The sequence below is a fragment of the Cucumis melo genome, chromosome 12 (genome assembly GCF_025177605.1).
Source record: "Cucumis melo cultivar AY chromosome 12, USDA_Cmelo_AY_1.0, whole genome shotgun sequence".
Taxonomy (NCBI): Eukaryota; Viridiplantae; Streptophyta; class Magnoliopsida; order Cucurbitales; family Cucurbitaceae; genus Cucumis; species Cucumis melo.
The window spans coordinates 21243987-21264875 of record NC_066868.1 but is presented as its reverse complement, the minus strand read 5'-3'; the positions used below and the strand labels follow the sequence as shown (position 1 = coordinate 21264875).

Here is a 20889-nt window from a genome sequence, read left to right as displayed (position 1 = left end):
ATTGGCTGAGTTATCAAAGAAAGGGTTTTCAACCTACTTTATGTTATTAATTTTTCCTTTATCCCTTGTATCATAGCAATAACAAGGGATTAATAACTCAATCCAATTTAAAGCAATACAATTAACTTCAAGGACAAAAAAAAAAAAAAAAAATTGTTATGCTCAATATCTTAAGTTTCATCGATATCTATCTTAATTTTTTCCTTTATTCAAGTAGTTTTTTCGTCGCCAAATTGCCCGAGGCCTACGCTTTTTTGAATCCAATAGTAGATGTTATGCTAGTAATACCTCTATTCTTTTTTCTATTAGCTTTTGTTTGGCAAGCTGCTGTAAGCTTTCGATAATATTTTTAATACTGTCCGAGACAAATTCATGATTTACTAGAAAAAAAAAAGATTCTAACTAGTTATAAGATCAGATTACTGTAAAACGCTTTTCATAGCATTAAAAAAATGCTATCATAAATCACATAAATAGAGGAATACACTATTAAAAAGTTATTTTTATAACCTTTCCAAAACGCTATCAAAATGCATACTTTTTATAGCTTTTATAAAACGCTATTAAAAATCTTGACTTTTAATAACGTGGACTGTCACGACTTTTGATAAAACGTTGTAAAATGTCTAAAATAGCATTTTTAGTGAGCTATCATAGACCTTTTTTCTTGTAACAATTGTTTGTAGAATGATTGAAGTCATATGGGATTGAAAGCTAAGTGATGTGTAGATATATAGCTAGGCGGCCATTGAAGGTTGAAGACTGAGAAGGCATTTAGGATTTCTTATTTAAGTCATGTATTATGATCTTTTTTCATGTACTATTGTAGAATGTATATATATAAACACAATATTAAGATTTCATTTTGTGTATACAAATGTAAAAGACAAATATTATAGTTTCTAAAATAATATTACTTTTATTGATTTGTTGTCGTGAGAAAAAATATTTATCTACACAGACCTAATGTCGATTTATAAAAAATGGACAATAATGCAACAATTAAATATAAATTAATGGACCAAAAAACAAGGTTTTAATGTCAGTTTTAAACTGATATTATTGGGGATCAATAATGTCGGTTATAAACCGATATTAAAGTTCGATCGATATTAAAAGACTTCAATAACACTATCAAAGATGTCGGTTGAAAAACGACATTAAAGGCCTTTAATGTTGGTTTGTTTTTAAACTGACATTAAAGCCCAACCGACATCAAAGGCCTTTAATAGCACTAGCAAAGATGACCTTTGATGTCGGTTGCCATTTTAAATGACTATTACCTTAATCATTAACTATCGGTGTGAGTTTATGATTTATATGAGGATAATAGACTTCAACTCAACTTAGAACTAGATCAAATGGTCGTTTGAGGTTACAAGTTCAATGATCTCATTTCATTTTTTTTCTTTTGTATGTGTTGGTTTTCATCATCTAAACGTAGTCTGAACAAATAAGAGAAGAAAATTAGACTTAAAGATCCAAGTTGGAGATCATGTTAATCTGTTAAGTTTTCTCAACTTCTAACCACACTCCCCCCCCCCCAACACGACCGAGTAAGCTCAAAAGTCAATTCTTAAAGCAAAACAAGCTCAAAAGTCAAGCCACACCTAACTAATCTGCTGCAAAAATGACGTAAATGATCATAAGCACCTTGAAACTTCAATTCTTAACATTGACAACAGGAAATGTGCAGATTATCCTTGGGGGAGTCTTTACAAGTAGGAGAGGTATTAAATATTTCGAAAAGAAGTGGCGACTGATCTTTCTGCCTCTCTTCCAATTTGTCCCGAGAATCATTCGACTCTATGTGTTATGTAAGAAGCTTTCCAAGAGTGTTGTTCCTAATGACATAATAGGAACCAATAATTCAGAGACACATTCAATTTCGTCCTCTTCATTTTTGCCAGTCATGTATGTTTTCTTTACCTTCCGTTTATAAAAAATGGAGATTTGCCAAAGTATTTTTTGATAATTACTATTTGTCCCTTGACATCATTGGTAATTACTATTTGTAGGGTTACGTACTTACACAATGAAAGGGTTATATACTTATTGTCCCTTGACATCAAACTTAAAGTTCATGTATGTATGTGATCATATCTTCAGAGTGAACAATCTATCATTAAGATATATGGCTGCAATCCTTAATTACTTTTCATTTTAATTCATATCCACATCAAAATAATATATTTAAAGTCTTAAATTAATCAACTTTTCAATACCCTTTTAAATTTTTGTTAAATTTACCACTAAAAATATTACATTTCAAAACCTTAAGTGGTGTTTGGCTAACTATCTTCAATAATGTTTGGTCTACCCATTTGAAATGTCGATGAAGTTGAGTTGGTTAACTCTCTTCATACGATGTTTCCAATAACTCCAACTGTCTACAACATCATAACTCACATCAATAAAACTCTTTTAAGTATCTAGCAAATCAGACACACACTTGTGCTAGAAAAGTAATTTTTAGAAAATGTGGACAAGAACATTAGAAAAAGAAAATCATCTTTGAAAACCATTTTTTCCAACGTCATCACAAATAGGTTGTAATCTTTTTTCTTTTTTTAATGTCAAAAGAAAATCAATTAGATGCTATAGAAAAGGAAGAAAATCATTTTTTTACCCTAATCTTTGTCGGTTATACCAATTTTAAACCCTAAAACTTGAATAATTGCATCAATTTGAACCTCAAACTTGAATAATTGTTTTTACATAACTTATTATTTTTTTTTTATGTTCCCATCAGCCCACCAAAAGAGGCGCCCAAACAAACCAACAGGACATACATAGGACAATCGAAAAATATATAAACGAAACCCATTGAAATAAATAAATAAAAAGAATGGGAGCAACAAACTTAACAAACTCTACCAATCATCATGATCAAATTAAACTAAAAAATTAGGAGATCAATCATATGCAGCTATTGTTATAATATATTTGTTAACCATTTTTTTTAATGAAAATTAAGTCTATTTACTTCTCATTTCATATAATTGATGTGCAAGTTCTTAAACAAAATGGTTGAATTTTTAGGTAAATTGAAAAAGACAAAAACAAATTTTTAAAGTTACATTTTTTTTTTTGTTAGTTTTCAAAGTCCGAACTTTGTCTTTTAAATATTTAGTAAAGCGTAAGTGAAAAAAAAATTGAAAATAACAATAGTATTTATAAGTTTATTTTAAAAAACATCAATAAAAACGAAATAACCCAACAAATCTAAGATAAGATCCCAAGAAAAGAGTCTTCATTTGGTTTTGGGTTTTGGATGCGTTTGTTTGGTACGGAAGGCCAAGGAGAAGGCCGAAGGGGCATACAAACTTTGTTGGCATTGAGAATTTGGAAAGTTAAAAAGAGACAAAATTGATGGTGAGAACACAACATCTATTATTTATTTATTTAGATTTTCGATCGAGTTTTATATGTAACAAAGTGTGAGTCACCTTATTTTGAGTGACATGAAAAAGAGCAACAACTTTCGATTGGTTGTCAAAAGAAAAATATTTTTGTATGGTTGATGAAATCATATCATTTAACAAATTTATGACCTCCAAAACAATCAAAATCAACCTTCACATTTGAGATATTAGGAGAAGGAATACTCACCATCTTATAGCATATTGTCATTGCTTCCAAGAATCTTCACTTTCTTGCAACAAGAAAAAAAACTTCAAGCATGAACATATCTCAATGAGTCTTGCAGTACCCAATCCAAACTATGGTTTAAAATTTTCATCAAAATCTCAAAAATTTGAGATTTCAAAGGGCCCAAAATTTTAGTTGGGAGACATTTTTTTTTCCAATTTTAATGAAACTTTAAAATTTTGAGAATATTTTAAGATACTCTATTTCTCTCCATTTAAACAATATTTCGAGTTTTTAAGAAATTTCTACTTATCAACAAATATTCAATTTTTAGAACTAACTATATTAGTTCATATCAAGATTTTTTCTTTTAATCTATAGTTCTGATACATATTTAAAATTCTATTGATTAAGTTTTTTTTTTATGTGTTATGTTTTTATCAAATTTTAGCTTTATTTTTTTTCCAAAACTTTAATTTCTAAAATAATTTATTTTGCAATAACCACAATCAGAAAAAACCTATATTTATTTTTGACATTATTCCAACTTTTTTCATGAAATTTTCTCATTATTACACCTTCAAATATTTCTAAACTTTATATTATTTTGTAGTATAATTATTTTTCCATTTGTTTTAAATTATGTTCTTATACCAACATTTACGCATCCATTTACAACGGACATCTAAATGTTGTCGTACTTTATAGAAACTGTTATTAAAAATGGCAATCATATATAGTCTAATTAAGTCACAGTAGAACTTTCATTAATTAATTATAACAACTTACATCACTTTTTTTTTTTTTCTGAAATTTTCATAGAAATAATATTTTCATGAAAATGGGATCTCGAAACTATCGAATAAACTTCTATTTTGTAAATATTTTTAACAGTTTTAACATTATTATGAGTCCGACGGTGTCGACAAACGACTACTCAACGATGACCTAAACTTAAGCCCTAATGAAAAAGGAAACCACCCACTACGATATTGCAAACCCTAATAGCTCTATACTATATAGAGAAAAGTATTTATTATTCATCTAGAATCAGAGTAAATTTCCACAACGAAAATTTCCCCTTCAAACATAGTATAATTAGTCAAACAAAAAAGAGTGTTAATAGTCAAATATATTTTTTATTTGACAATTAATTAAGTGTGTTGATTACGACAATAACTAGAAAAAATTAGTTGTGTTTTTGATCGATCGCTGTATGTTAATAGTTAAATGAAATTAAGACTATGATCTTAACTTAAAATTATTTTAGTTAGTAAGAAAATTGTTAAATAATTTAGATTAAGAAGAATATTTTTGGACTCTTTTTAAGTTCTAAGTATATTCTTGAAATAAAATTTTAACGATTTTAATCTAAAAGTAAATGTTTTTGAATCATTTTAAAAGTTGAAGAACATTTAGAATTCTTTATTACATCTAGTTTTGCTCCTATAAATTCTAAATTAAAATTTGAAAGTGTAATTGGGACCTGTGTTAAACATTATTAAACAAAAAAATCACAAAACATTTATATTTATTTATGTTTACAAATAAATTTTTATACGGTACAAGTCATTTTACACCATTTCAAATTTCGAAAAAAACTTCACTCTGTCTTCTTCGAAGCCCTCCCTTCACCGCTTCTCCCTCGGTTCTCATTTCTTCATCTTTCTTCTCAACGGTAACTCTCTCTCTCCTCCTCCTCTTCTCTCTCGCTTTCTTGTCTCCTTCGTCTTCCTCATCTTCACTCTTCCTATCTCTCAATTTCCATTCTCTAAAATGAAGCACGCACCCAAGAAACCCTATTTTGCTATATACCCATGTCGCCGATCCACTGCCATCTTCTATTCCTAGCGCTAACGGCGCCGGAATCAAGGGCGACAGACTCCTCGAAAACCTACGTCGTCTTCCAAAGAAAATGCTTCACCGTCCGATACCAATTCCATGGTTCCCGATTCCAAACCCTCGCCGACTAAGTTGAAGAGCCTGCTCCCTCTTCTAACCCACGTAAGCGGAAGCTCAGTATGGAGACCGTTCCTGAGAATTCCATCCCTGGGTTGTCTGATTCCATTGCGAAGGTAGTTTACTTGGTGTGATTATGGGAGTTTTGGTATATTTTTGTCTTAATTTGGGGGTGAAATGACATTTTCCTGTAATATGAAAAATTAATTTGGTCTTATGCTGAATCATCTCACAGATTAGAGAAGATGTAAAATCTGGTGTAGAAAATTTTACAGAGGAGTGTGTATCCACAATGGCAGACGTTACTCGGCTTCTAATGAAGGTTTTTATCTTCCTCGTGCTAATATGCGCACCTAAGTGCACCCCTATCCCTGCAACCGTGTACTAAAAAAAAGTTGTTGCAGTTGTCCAAAATGTCTATATATAATTTGTATGCCATCCTTTATATTTTGTATATTGTAATTTTGTAGATTGGTGGAACTGACTTCTGTATGCGGCTGAAATCATAAACTCAAGATTAATCATCAAGTTTTGGACCTTGTTAAGTTAAATTAGTTCTATTACTAAAGCATGAAAGAAGATAAACTTTAATAAAGATTAAAAAATGTTTGACACTTTATAATCTTGATTTGTGTCATAGACTTCTTAAAGCATGAAGTCTCTCATCATGATACTGTGAAAAATTGCATGCCTTTAGTAGTTCATGGTCTCCACTGTTCTTCCTTTTCATGGTTAACCATTTAAAATGAATTGAATACAATTTTAAACACCATCTTTATAATCTCAGAATAATTATGCAGGGTTTGTCAGAATAATTATGTTTGTTTTTTCAGATTTACTGAATATTACTTTGATTACTCGTTCATTTTGATTTATGTTTTTAGTCGATTATGGCGGCTCGCTTTGGAAATTTGTTACATAGCTACTGCCAAAAGCTTTAAATTGCCTTCCGGATGCACCTCAAAATCAACTTCATTCTTTGTGTTTTCTAATTTCTAGCTCACTCTATTCTGCCATGGAAGTACGGAGGTAAGTTAAGTTCCCTTTTGAAATTCAAGTTCTTCTGTACTTCTTGTTGGAGTTTAAGAGGCATTTTTGTTGTTGTTCTTCTTCTTGCATAACTGTGGTTGTGGAATTTGGGTTTTAAGTAGTGAAAGAACTTGTATTATAGTTTTCTGTGGTAAAAGGAATTGAACCCACTTGCCATATGTTCACTCAATTTGATTTTTTACTGTAATTTGAGTCAGTTATGGTCATTTTCAAGGGGTTCAATTGCATCTGGGAAGTTGGGAAGGAGTCCAAAGGGATTTTTTAAGCCAGAAATGACTTCTCTCACTTTCTTTCTCTGCACTACTAACTTCCAAAGTTTTTGTGACTGTTAGAAGTTTCATCAAGTGTTTGTGTTTGTGTTTGCTACTTGGTTATGCTTCATAATTGCTTTAGGTTCACAAAAATACTATAACCTGTAGCCCTGTAATTCTATCCATTTCAGGAGTTTGAGACCTTTTTGTGTGTAGGAACTAACACAAATTGAACATTTCAAAAGTGAAAAGAAGTTGGGTTTATAGAAAATATAGTACCATTTGGTTGAGTTATGACTACTTTTGAAGATGGTTTTATTTTAACTATGACTGCATTCGCTAGTTTGTTTTTTTGGTACTTCATTCACTGTCCATTTTCTCTCCATGGTCGAGCTTCTCTCCCCTCATTTATTTTTTATAACATTCATTAGATCACTCTTTAAATCATTCAATTACAAAGGAAAGGCTACTTCAATTCATCGTCAGTAAACTATTTTTTTCCTTTAGTAACAATCGCTCACATCATATTGTCATTTCTCTGTGTATTGTCTATAGACCAGGGTAAATTCTAGTTCTCTTCTAAGATTAAATAATTACCAGCTAATCATTTAGGAAATATTTCAGTTAAATGGCTCTTGGGTTGTCGACTATACTATTTTTTATCTGTTTTCTGTGTGTGGTTGAAATTCTTCTGATGTCCCCCATCTCCTGTGATTCTCTTCTTCAAAATCAAATAGTAGAAGTATTTGTTGGTTCTTCTGTTCTACTTGCTTTGTCCCCTGTCCAGGAGTCGTGAAAGTTTTCACCTGCAACACAGTGAAAGTAAACCTTCGTCTATCGAAGAAACACGCTCAAGGAATTCACTGAGAACATTGAGATCAATTTCAACAAGCTTTACTACTAGTTTTGATAAGCATATGAGTTTTGGAAACATAAGATTTGATCGAGAAGTTAGGAGTGAAGGTTTGGGATATCTTAAAAAGATTGCATTTTTTTCTTGTATTTGAGGCTCCTTGAAATTTTGTTGTTTGTTGCCCTCTTGTTTTCCAGAGGTTCTTTCCTACAATGACTAAGATTGTTGGTACTGTGGGGCCTAACTCTCGATCTGTACAAGTTATTTCTGCTTGTTTTACGGCTGCAATGTTGGGTTTGGTTGGCTTCCTTAGCAACTCTCCTTTTGTTTCTAGTGGGTAATGCGTTTGAGTTAAAGTAAGGAACTTTTGTTTTTCTATTTTTTCTTTGGTGGCTGTTAGTTGCTTGGTTCGACTTTTCATGGGGTAGTCCGGATTACCATCAAGAGACTTTGGAAAATTTAAAGATTGCTGTTAAAAGCACCAAGAAACTTTGTGCTGTATGTTCGTTTCTAATATGTTTGAGTGTATATTTTATCATTTGAACTTTCCTACCATTTTCTTAGTAACTTGGCCAAAGAATAAGTAAGATAATTCTTCTGCATTTTTCAGGTTATGCTGGATACAGTGGGTCCTGAGGTGTTGGTTGTAACTAAAGTGAGAAATCTATCTCTCTTCAGGAAGATGGGTTTGTTGTTCTAACACCCAATCAAGAACTAGAGGCATCTTCGGAGCTGCTACCTATAAATTATGGTGGACTTTCAAAGGTTGGGAAATACTATAAAACTTCATACTACTTGTGGAACATTTTAGATTAGGCCACATCCACAGCCAAACAAAGAAAATCTGTAGCCCTGAAGTGCAGGAAAAACTTTCTGTGAATTAAAGTTTTATTTTAAATTGATATTCAAAAGCCCCTCGTATATTTCTAGAAGTGGCCATTTGTTATACAAGAAAATAAAACAAACAAATAAATAAATCCAAACTCTTATTTAATCTAAAATCATCAACTAATCTAATGTTAACTGACTATACTAATGATCTAATTACTTGTCTGCATCGTATCTGTTGCCTGATGCAATTTACTCTCAGTCAAAATTGCATCGTATGAAGACACGTGAGTTTTTCATTAAAAATTGACAAGAGGTTGAGATTTTAATATTCTTTAGTTTATGCAAATAAGATATTTTGCAAAGTCAAACTTTATAAAAGATAGGCGTTCTTTCAGTAATCTCCTTCATATTACTAAACTTGAAATTTTCTTATATAGGTCGTTAAGAAAGGAGACACCCCTTTTCTTGGTCAGTACCTCTTTACTGGAAGTGAAACATCTGTCTGGTTGGAGGTAATGGAGCATATTGGTAGCGATCTTCAAATTTTTCTTCACTGTAAGGAATCGTGGTAAATGATGTTATGCTGAGTTATGTCTGTTGGGGATTTATCAGGTTTTCAAAGTGAAAGGAGATGATGTTGGTTGTGTGGTAAAGAACTCTGCCACTTTGGTTGGTACAATGTACTCTTTGCATGCTTCTGAAATTCACATTGATCTTCCAACACTTGATGAGAAAGACAAAGAGTAACATTCTTCAGTTTCTTGTTTGTTATGCCTGTTAAGTCTCTTTGATTGCTTGCAATTAGCTTATACAACCTTAACATGATTGGTAGCTCATAGATTTTTTTTATCCTGACTGGTGACTTTAGATCATAGCTACGTGGGGAGTGAAAAACAAGGTTGACTTCCTCTCTCTGTCACATGCTAGACATGTGGAAGATGTTCGACAAGTATTATTTCCTTGCATTGAGTCTTCACTTTTAACAAATGATCGACTGTGGGTGATTTGACTATGTTGATTATTACAATAGAGGATATTGATTGCTAAATTAAATTTTTATGTAGGCTCGACAATTTCTTTCTAAGCTAGGTGACCTTAACCAAACTCAAATATTTGCAAAGATGGAAAGTGTAGAGGTAAGTCATTGTCAGCTTTTAGTAGTTCATGGTCTCCACTATTCTTCCTTTTCATGGTTAACCTTTTAAAATGAATTGAATACATTTTAAACACCATCTTTATAATCTCAGAATAATTATGCAGGGTTTGTCAGAATAACTATGTTTGTTTTTTCAGATACACTGAATATTAATTTGATTACTCATTCATTTTGATTTCTGTTTTTAGTCGATTATGGCGGCTCGCTTTGGAAATTTGTTACATAGCTACTGCCAAAAGCTTTAAATTGCCTTCCGGATGCACCTCAAAATCAACTTCATTCTTTGTGTTTTCTAATTTCTAGCTCACTCTATTCTGCCATGGAAGTACGGAGGTAAGTTAAGTTCCCTTTTGAAATTCAAGTTCTTCTGTACTTCTTGTTGGAGTTTAAGAGGCATTTTTGTTGTTGTTCTTCTTCTTGCATAACTGTGGTTGTGGAATTTGGGTTTTAAGTAGTGAAAGAACTTGTATTATAGTTTTCTGTGGTAAAAGGAATTGAACCCACTTGCCATATGTTCACCTTAACCAAACTCAAGTATTTGCAAAGATGGAAAGTGTAGAGGTAAGTCATTGTCAGCTCACTTTTTACTCGTATTCTTTACCATGGTTTCCTTAGGATTGATTATTTCTGTTTTCTACATTGTTACAGGTGTTTTTGTTTCAGAAAACTGCCCTTTATAGATGTAATATGGCTGGAAAGCCTGCTGTTGTAACTCGTGTGGTAGACAGCATGACTAACAACTTGAGACCTACACGTGCAGTAGCTACTGTTGTTGCCAATGCTGTACTTGATGGTGAGTTATTCAATTTTTAAATCTCTATTGTTTAAAGACCGAAGATGTAGGGATTTTTTAAGTCATGGTTCTTTTAAATCCCTCTCTACCTTCTAAAGCCACAGATCTCATAATAACTGATGCTGAAGATTGGGTTGAAATTTTTTAAAATTTATCTATTTTATGTTCAATTGTATCATTATATACGAATCAGGGTTCTTAGTTCCATTCCTAACAGGGGGTATGGTTGTATGGAGTTTTTTATAACCTGTCTTCTCATGAGTATGCAGGAAGTGATGCAATTCTTCTTGGGGCTGAGACATCGTGGATTACGTCCAGTAGAAACCGTTTCAACCGTTAGTAGAATATGTGCTGAGGTAATTTGCGTGTGTATGAGATAGAAACACAGCTTTTAAACCTAAGCTTTATGTAGTATAAGGTACTTCCATTCCTTCATTCATTACTATTTCATTAATGAATTAATTAAGGCACAACTTTCATTTGGAGAAAACGAACATTTGACGTGAGGTCATGAGTGCACTAAAAGGACTAGAAAAGGGCCCAGTAAAGGGAAGTAGAAGGAAAACCATACATGAAAATAAAACACAAACCCTTGCCGGGAAAGGATAAAGTTACAAGTAAAACAAAGGAATATCTCTAAAAGTGGAGGCTGTTATGGCCAAAGAAAATGCTGCATGCTTTCCGTTATAACTACCATTTAGTGCTGCATTCTTTTGTTACTCTGTTAAGTCTCTTTAGGTAAGTTTCTCCCCCACAAAAAGAACTAAAAAGTTTCTTTGATACTATTTGAAGTAAAAGGAGAAGGGAAAACATTCTAAAATCCTGTGCACTAAGGGGCTCCTGAGTTAGAAAAAGTTCACCAAACTGAAGGTGGAACCTTGACAGAGGCCAGAGTTTCTCCCCATCCCATTTCTTCTTATAAGAACTCTTGCATTTCTCCCAATCCGTATTTGTCACATTATTACCTTGATTCTTTCAACTTCGAAACAGAAAATTTTTGTTGATCAAATGAAAATATTACCAAGGAACTAAGGAAGTTACGGAAAACTTCCAATCGAGGAATTCAAACATCCCAAAGATAGAAACAAATAATTACACTAAAATCTCAACAGTCCACCCAAATGATAAAATAAAAACCATAAACTACCCAGTTTTGAAGTTTCAAGGAGAGTAAATTCGAAGAAAGCTAACCTACCTAAGAACCATGAATTCATTTCCAAAGGAACATCTACAATAAAGGCTATTTGCTGCATTCGATCTCTTCCTTTATATGCTTGCAAGCCATGTACGTTAACCGCCACTTTTGTGCTTGTTTTAGCATTTTCATCTTTTTTTTAGATGGATTAACTACACTCAAAGATTGATTTAGTTAGAATTTTGTAAGAGAAAAGGAGGGAAGATACAAAATGTCATAAACATGAAAAAGCATAAGACTGATCTGTATTCTGGTTTCAAAAAGCAATCTTTGGCATGAATGCTTCAAGGTGTGATAATACATAATGTCATAACCATGCTTATTCTTAATAATAGTTTATTCTTTCGTCTTTTATGTTACGTTTCAGTTAGTAAAACGGTCAGTTGTCATCCTTTTGTTCTGAAGTTCTTATCTTAGTGAATAGCTTTTCATGAAAAATTTGGTATTGACTTCTTACTTGCTCAATTGATTATATGGCTTCCTCGGTGCCAGTTTGGTTGAAGGGATTTGTTTGTTTTGCAGAATTGGGGTTCAATAAATCTGGTTATAGCTTCGGAGAAGTCATTGGCATGTAGTTCAGCAACAAAGGTAGTGGTACTGGTGGGTTCAATGGCTTTTCTTTCAGAATTCCTGAATGTTACAATATTATTGGTCACGAGGCCTTTCTTGTTTTTCATGCGGACATGCTCATTTATCTTGAAAACCTTTGTTGTTGTTCAGACTTGGTTGGAGCTGTCGAAGACCTCGGTCAGTCTTCACTTGAACATATTTTGGACAACTTTGATGTGGATAATCGCAATTGTCTCTCTTCCTGGACGATTTTTAGCTGCTTTACGGAGGGAAAGGCAGGTTACCCCTCTTGCTCCATTGTTTCTTGATTGTCATATGTGCTTGTTCCACAATGATATATTTTGTTTGTCTTTCTTTTCTCTATTTTTTTATCATAGGTTTCTCTATGGAAAATATGTATAAAGCAAAATATTCTTCAACTTATGGTAGTAGATTTTTCATAGACAACATCTCCATGACATTCATTTGCTTGCAAGTAGGAGTTAACAGAGTACTCAAACTACTTTTAACTAGTATGTTAGCCATAAATGGGTATCATATTAAAGTGAAAAGTTTGGAATGATCAAATAATTACGGTTGTTTCTAGTAAAGATTAGAGAATCCTTAAGATTTTGAAGCATAAAATATTACGGTAGTAAGGTGTTTAAGACTTCGAAAGGGAGAATCGTACCATTGAGTTCTTTGCAGCCTGAGTTATTGAGCAATAGTTTGAACTATTTTACTTATTACCAGGAGAAGTGTAGTTCAACATTTTGTTTGTTTGTTTTCATTCATCAGTCTCAAGTGACTATAGTTGAAAGTTCATATGATTGACAATTGCATTTTCTCTAGTTATGTGCGTTGGTGGCTTCTGGGAACTTTACTAGTTTCAGTCAATAAGTGATTGAAGTATTGGAGTATCACATAGGCTACTTAGAAAGATTATACAAAATTTGTTTTTCCCTTTTTATACTTGATAATGGTTGATTTCATTTAGTTGCAACAATATTTGCAATTTCTGGAAATCAAGTTTGATAATGTTTTGCTAGAAAGAAAGGAGCTCCAAAAACAATTCCAGGCTGCTTTGAAGGAGCATAAGATGATGGAATTGATGTTGGACGAACTTGAAATGATACATGAAGAGGCAACCAACAAGATTGCGCTCTTAGAAAGTGAGGTAATGGCCTATCTATCTCCTGTACTAAATGTTATAAATTACATTATGGATGGGTGGAACTGAGAGCAAGTATCATAGTTTTCGATAAGAAGGGGAAGGAGAAATTTATGCAGTTGTTATAGGAGAGGTTGAACTTTGACATAAAACTTGGTTTACTTTTTACGAGTTGAAAGTTTGCATGTCGGTTAAGAACTGAGTGATGAACTCCATAAAGTGCATTAACAAATAAAGTCCCTCTCTCTTTTTAAATAGGTACATATATATAGACACACACACAGTTTGCAGTTATATGTGAATCTATCTTTTTAGACATTAGAATGTCCAGCAACACTGTTTGCAGTTCTGTTGACCCATCATCCATGTGTAACCTGATCAAGTTACTGTTATCTCTCTTAGAATGATATTAATACAGAATAGTGTTGACAAGTTCTATAAAACATTAGATATAAATTGATTCCGAGAAATGAATTCCTTTTTCCACTTAGGTTGAGAAACTGGCTTAAAAATACCAGGAAAGCTTCGCTTGTGTTGAATTGAACCATTTGGTTGTAAATTCTGATGTCCATTATATGCACATTTGTACGAAGGTCAGCATTCAATCGATTATTGTAGAGGTTGAAAAGAGCTCTTTCGCAACTTTTGTACTATTAAAGATGCTTAAATTTTTTTCTCTTCGATTAATTTTTTCATTTTAGCTGTGATCTTACATTTGAATTTGACTTTCTTTTTCACAATTTCAGGATTGTTCTTTGAAGACAGACCAAAAGCATGGTGTTGTTGAGTGAAGGAAGCGCGTGATAAGAGGCAGGTGTTTTTCTTTAACTGAAAATAAAGGAGTTTTTTATTGTTCTTTTTTCAAGTTATGTAAGATGATAGTATTTTAAAGCTTAAGTATTTCTCACTGCATTAAATCATAAATTGTCTTTGATGCTAGACTTCATTACATTTTAGATAGAATTTAACTAAGTGAGGGTTGGAAATAGCTGATAGAATTTAACTAAGTGAGGTTTGGAAATAGCTGATAGAATTTAACTAAGTGAGGGTTGGAAATAGCATTAAAAGTTCATCTTTCACAAATAATACCCTTTTTTACTAGACTATCATTGAATTGGATATATCGAGAACAAAACAAATAAAACTTTTAAAAGTGACATGTTTGAACGATTAATTTTGTTCTTGGAGTAAGGACAATGCTCGAATAAGGACGAAAATAAGACTTATGGAATAAAAGTTTTGAAGATTTTCTAGATGAGGTTTGATAGTATTTGAGAAACCTTTGGTCATTGATCCAGGTTGAATTAGGAAAAGTATGTTTGCACGATCGATCTTAAACAATGCAAAATTTTACCCCTTTCTTTTAAATTCTGTAGATTTTTTTTTTCAATTTTAGTTTAACCTCTTTAATAAAATTTGATAGAAATTCTTGTTTTCTTTTTGTAGGAATAAACGGAAATGAAGTATAACCAAACTTGGAACTTTTGCAAGCAACGGGAGGTTTTCTGTCTCTTTTTTTTCTTCCATCATTAGAATCTTGCTTAAAATGCTCTGAGGACAAAGCAAAATTTTAAGTGGGGGGTGGGGTTGTAGCCTTGCATGTTCCATGTCCTTTGGGAAATTTTCATTTTACCAAAACTGCCTAAATTTAAAAAATTTTTAAATTCTCTATTCTTAGGTCAAGTAAAATGCGTTGGGCTCCCTCAGTATCAGAACTTGTGTGGGGAACTCTTCACTTTTGGCCTAACCAAAATAAGACCTGCCTTACCCGTAGGGCTCAGCCGGTTAGGCTAAATAGAATGCGTTGGGCTCCCTCAGTATCAGAGCTTGTGTGGGGAACTCTTCACTTTTGGCCTAACAAAAACCTGACCTACCTAGCCCTTAGAGATCAGCCGGTTAGGTCAAGTAAAATGCGTTGGGCTCCCTCAGTATCAGAACTTGTGTGGGGAACTCTTCACTTTTGGCCTAACCAAAACCTGACCTACCTAGCCCTTAGAGTTCAACCAGTTAGGTCAAGTAAGATGCGTTGGGCTCCCTCAGTATCAGAACTTGTGTGGGGAACTCTTCACTTTTGGCCTAACCAAAACCAGACTTGCCTTGCCCGTAGAGCCCAGTCGGTTAGGCCAAATAGAATGCGTTGGGCTCCCTTAGTATCAGAACTTGTGTGGGGAACTCTTCACTTTTGGCCTAACCAAAACCAGACCTGCCTTGCCCTTAGAGTTCAGCCGGTTAGGTCAAGTAGAATGCGTTGGGCTCCCTCAGTATCAGAACTTGTGTGGGGAACTCTTCACTTTTGGCCTAACCAAAACCAGACCTGCCTTACCCTTGCCCTTAGTGTTCAGCCGGTTAGGTCAAGTAGAATGCGTTGGGCTCCCTCAGTATCAAAACTTGTGTGGGGAACTCTTCACTTTTGGCCTAACCAAAACCTGACCTACCTAGCCCTTAGAGTTCAGCCGGTTAGGTCAAGTAGAATGCGTTGGGCTCCCTCAGTATCAGAACTTGTGTGGGGAACTCTTCACTTTTGGCCTAACAAAAACCTGACCTACCTAGCCCTTAGAGATCAGCCGGTTAGGTCAAGTAGAATGCGTTGGGCTCCCTCAGTATCAGAGCTTGTGTGGGGAACTCTTCACTTTTGGCCTAACCAAAACCTGACCTACCTAGCCCTTAGAGTTCAACCAGTTAGGTCAAGTAAGATGCGTTGGGCTCCCTCAGTATCAGAGCTTGTGTGGGGAACTCTTCACTTTTGGCCTAACAAAAACCTGACCTACCTAGCCCTTAGAGATCAGCCGGTTAGGTCAAGTAAAATGCGTTGGGCTCCCTCAGTATCAGAACTTGTGTGGGGAACTCTTCACTTTTGGCCTAACCAAAATCAGACTTGCCTTGCCCGTAGAGCCCAGTCGGTTAGGCCAAATAGAATGCGTTGGGCTCCCTCAGTATCAGAACTTGTGTGGGGAACTCTTCACTTTTGGCCTAACCAAAACCAGACCTGCCTTGCCCTTAGAGTTCAGCCGGTTAGGTCAAGTAGAATGCGTTGGGCTCCCTCAGTATCAGAACTTGTGTGGGGAACTCTTCACTTTTGGCCTAACCAAAACCAGACCTGCCTTACCCTTGCCCTTAGTGTTCAGCCGGTTAGGTCAAGTAGAATGCGTTGGGCTCCCTCAGTATCAGAACTTGTGTGGGGAACTCTTCACTTTTGGCCTAACCAAAACCTGACCTACCTAGCCCTTAGAGTTCAGCCGGTTAGGTCAAGTAGAATGCGTTGGGCTCCCTCAGTATCAGAACTTGTGTGGGGAACTCTTCACTTTTGGCTTAACCAAAACCTGACCTGCCTTGCCCTTAGTGTTCAGCCGGTTAGGTCAAGTAGAATGCGTTGGGCTCCCTCAGTATCAGAGCTTGTGTGGGGAACTCTTCACTTTTGGCCTAACCAAAACCTGACCTACCTAGCTCTTAGAGTTCAACCAGTTAGGTCAAGTAAGATGCGTTGGGCTCCCTCAGTATCAGAACTTGTGTGGGGAACTCTTCACTTTTGGCCTAACCAAAACCAGACCTGCCTTGCCCCTAGAGTTGAGCCGGTTAGGTCAAGTAGAATGTGTTGGGCTCCCTCAGTATTAGAACTTGTGTGGGGAATTCTCACTTTTGGCCTAACTAAAACTAGACCTGCTTTGCCCTTAGAGTTCAGCCGGTTAGGTCAAGTAGAATGCATTGGTTCCCTCAGTATGAGAACTTGTGTGGGGAACTCTTCACTTATGGCTTAACCAAAACCAGATTTTCCTAGCCTTTAAAGTTTGGTTGGTTAGGTGAAGTAAAATGCTTGCAATTCTCGTGGAATGTTCTTAAAAAAAAAATTTAAGTTTGCTGAGTTTGAGATTGGGTATGGAAATAACCGTCCTTTTTAACTTAAAATTTTGATGAAATTGTATTTTCTTTTATTGGGTCAGATTTTTCTTTCGAAATTTGGAAATTTTCTTAATTCATGTTTCTGTAATGTAGAATGGGTGTGAAACAATGTTAGGGTCTGAAATCTTGGAAGAATGTTGGGATGAGGATTTATAAATTAATTCCTCTTTCTTAGAAGGATCTGAATCTATATAAAGGTTTTTTTCTATGTTTCCATTCATTTGTGGTAATCTTGTAGGTTCTTTAATTCTCGGTGAAAGTTCTAGGATACTTTGAGGTAATTCTTGCTTTCTTAATAGGTTTTGTTGCTCGTTTTAATGCCATTGTTGAGTATTTCTTAGTTGATTATCAACCACTCTTTCTGTTGGATCTAAAACCCAAATGTCTATACCCAAAGTGAAATCTTTTTGTATAAGAGATTCTTCCACGCTGATTTTCCATCTATCACACAGGTGCTCTATCTTGAAATGCAAAGGACTCCACTTGAGTTACTCTTCACCTTAGAGTCATGCATATCTCAAGTCTCTCAAAAGTTTTCCTCTTTCGTTTTAGTTGTACATAAGAGAAGGGATAGAGATTTCTGAAGGTAGAACAATCAATAAGTAGAAGAAGATGAAGAGAAAGGTTAGTGAAAGTAGAAAGAACATAAAGGTTAACTAGTTTTGCTAGGTTTATCTTCTTCACTGCTTTTCAATCTGTGTGTGTGAAGAATTTTATAAAATGAACTATCTTTCAACTTCATTTATGACTTCTTTTGCATGTAGAAATTTAAAGGATATGCTTCAACAATGAGCCTAACGGTTACATCAGAAAATAGGTATTTTGTTTTGATTTTTTTTTTCTAGCCAACTTGGTTAGCCTATCGAAGCATTGCTAGAGGTATGAATCTTGGCAACATAGGTTTCTGTTTTCTCAATTTCTTCTCTAACGAAGTTATGCCTAATATCTATTTGTTTTATTATGTTGTGAAATTGGTAATTCTTAGATATATTTTGCTATAGTTATCACAATATATTTTGATTTTTGCTTCTTTGATTTTGAAAATATTCAATAACTCTTTTTCTCTCAAGGTTTGAAATATTCACATCACATTTGACTAAAGAGCCTACATGAATATTGATTGAAATATTAGGAAGCTTTTATTTTTCTTTCGTGCTTCCATTTTAGCATTGATTAACAAATTTGCATGGGAGGGTATTGTGAGCTCTATTTGAACAAAAATGTGATTGATCACTTCTGCTTTGCTTGTTTTATGAAGTTTTCTTTCTTAGCTTGAACGTTGTTTCAAATTTTCAAGTTTTAAAACATGATATAACAAAAGGAAACATTAACAAGCAAGAAAAGCAGTACACACATACATATATATGTGAATATGTGAGTCTCAATTCATGTAATTTCGCTGTTAAATTTTCAAGAATGAGCTGACTCAATTGAATCCCAATTTTGTTGGTTCCAATTGCACGATTGAGTTTGATTTCTAAAAGATGTAGGCTAAGAAAAGGAGGTGAGCTAAAATGAAATGGAAGAACAATAACAAAGGGAGCATTGGACTTGTTGAGAAATGGGAGACCCCATGGCTCCCATTTGTGAAACTTTTGCAATCGATGTTAATGTCGATCTTGACAGGTAATGTTAACTTGTTTAAGTTGAGAGGTTGGAATACTTCATACAAATAAGTTTGATATAGTCCCTGATTTAATGTTGGTTCAGTAGAGATATAAATATAAGATCTGATCTTGGTTCTTTTTGCATGCAATTCTTTTGGAATGTTTTGGAAAAGAAATTTAAGTTTGTTGAATTTGAGATTGGGTGTGCAAATAATGTCTTTTTTACATGAAATTTTTGATGAAATGCATTTCTCTTTTGTTTAAGTCAAATTCTTTTTTTGAATCTTGGAAATTTTTTTGATTCATGTTTCTTTAATGTTGAATGGTTTGAAACAAAGTTGGAGGTTGAAATCTTGGAGGAATGTTGGGATGAGGATTTAGGAATTAATTCCTCTTTCTTAGAAGAATCTGAATCTATACAAAGGTCTTCTTCTTAGTTTTCAATCATCTGAGGTAATCTTGTAGGTTCTTTAATTCTTGATGGAAATTCTAAGATACTCTGAGGTAATTCTTGCTTTCTTAATAGGTTTTGTTGTTTGTTTTCATGTCATTGTTGAAAATCTTGAGGTTGTTCTTGATTGTTCCCATGCTTGGTTTATTGCAAGAACTTCTTGATTGTTTCTTGGTTGATTATCCACCATTCTTCTTATTGGATCTAAAACCCAAATGTCCATACACAAAGTAAAATCTTCTTGTATAAGAGATTATTTCATGCTAATTTTTCATTTACCATATAGGTGCTCTATCTTGAAATTCAAAGGATTCAACTTGAGTTACTCTTCGCCTTACAATCATGCAAATCTCAGAACTGTAAAAAGAAATTTCTCTTTTGTTTCAAGCATAAAAAGAAGATGAATTTCTCTCTCTTTCAGTTGCACATAAGAGAAGGGATAGAAGATGTTTAAAGGTAGAACGATTAATAAGTAGAAGAAGATGATAAGAAGAAAGGTTGGGGAAATAAGAAAGAACCGTAGAGGTTAACTTGTTCGACTAGGTTCATCTTCTTTGTTGCTTTTCAATATGTGATGAATTTTACAAAATAATTCTTTCTCAACCTCACTTCTAACTTCTTTTGTATGTAGAAATTTAAAGGATATGCTTCAACAATGAGCCTGATGGTTACATCAGAAAATAGGTATTTTGTTTTTGTTTCTTTTCGTCCTCCACCTTTACAAGTAACATGGAAATCGCTACTTTGGTCTATTTGTCAAGTAGTTCAAATTCGATTACATCAAAGGATCATATGAATTTTGTTTTCTCTAACGACTTGGTCAGAATGTTGAAGCATTGCCCGAGGTATGGATCCTGACCACTTTGATTTCTCTTATCTCAATTTCTTCTCTAATGAAGTGATACCTAATATCTATATATTTTATTATGTTGTGAAATTGATGATTCTTAGTTAGATAGATTGTGCTCTAGTTATCACAACATATTTTTATTTTTGCTTGTTAAATTTTGAAATCATTTGATAACCCTTTTTCTCTCAAAGTTTTAAATCCCCACATCATATTTGACTTATTGACAACTAAAGAAACTCCATGAATATTGATTGAGATATTAGGATTGTGAATCATGAATATTGTCGAATTTCCCCCTTGGCTGCATAGCCCATCTCTTGGCTGCATGACAACCTCTTTAGAGCTTCTTGACATTTCCTAAATTCCTAGCTTCCTTGCCTAGCGTTGTTCTATAAAGGTTGTCTTGATGCCTCTCGGAACATACCACATCTCAACCTTTGGCTGCCCAACTTGTCTTTTTAAAGGTTCTCTCGACACTTTTGGTTGCCTAGAGTATGCAACGCCCTAGGCAACACTTAGCCAATTTTCAAAAATTATTTAGGCATTCCTTTGTTACAAAGACTCTTTTCTTTTGTCATCTTTAAAACAATGACATTCTTCCATAACACTTGAACTTAACCATCCAATCTTATTAAATTCATTTCCAATCTATCTTGAAGCAACAATCTTAAACCATCTTTCTTCT

At 34.0% G+C, this 20889-nt stretch overlaps 1 protein-coding gene across 14 annotated transcripts; it reads left to right on the top strand.

Moving 5' to 3' along the window:
• The first annotated feature begins 5142 nt into the window (after positions 1–5142).
• LOC103488382 (uncharacterized) lies at positions 5143–20006 on the top strand. 14 transcript variants are annotated; one of them, XR_007816188.1, is made up of 12 exons: positions 5143–5666; positions 5786–5872; positions 6435–6579; positions 8315–8469; positions 8973–9047; positions 9148–9183; positions 9600–9671; positions 9880–10024; positions 10452–10484; positions 10754–10840; positions 12202–12279; positions 12400–12524. XR_007816188.1 is itself a non-coding variant. In XM_051080498.1 (10 exons), exons 4-9 carry the CDS (start codon positions 10470–10472, stop codon positions 14188–14190), a joined length of 474 nt encoding a protein of 157 aa, XP_050936455.1. In that variant the 5' UTR covers positions 5144–5666; positions 5786–5872; positions 6435–6579; positions 10452–10469; the 3' UTR covers positions 14191–14209; positions 14846–15544. The 14 variants fall into 14 exon arrangements, 2 of the variants coding, with proteins under 2 accessions (XP_050936455.1, XP_050936454.1); XR_007816187.1 differs by having other exon boundaries at positions 5144–5666; positions 10340–10484; XM_051080498.1 differs by lacking the exons at positions 8315–8469; positions 8973–9047; positions 9148–9183; positions 9600–9671; positions 9880–10024 and adding exons at positions 13282–13405; positions 14146–14209; positions 14846–15544 and having other exon boundaries at positions 5144–5666.
• The last annotated feature ends 883 nt before the right edge of the window (positions 20007–20889 follow it).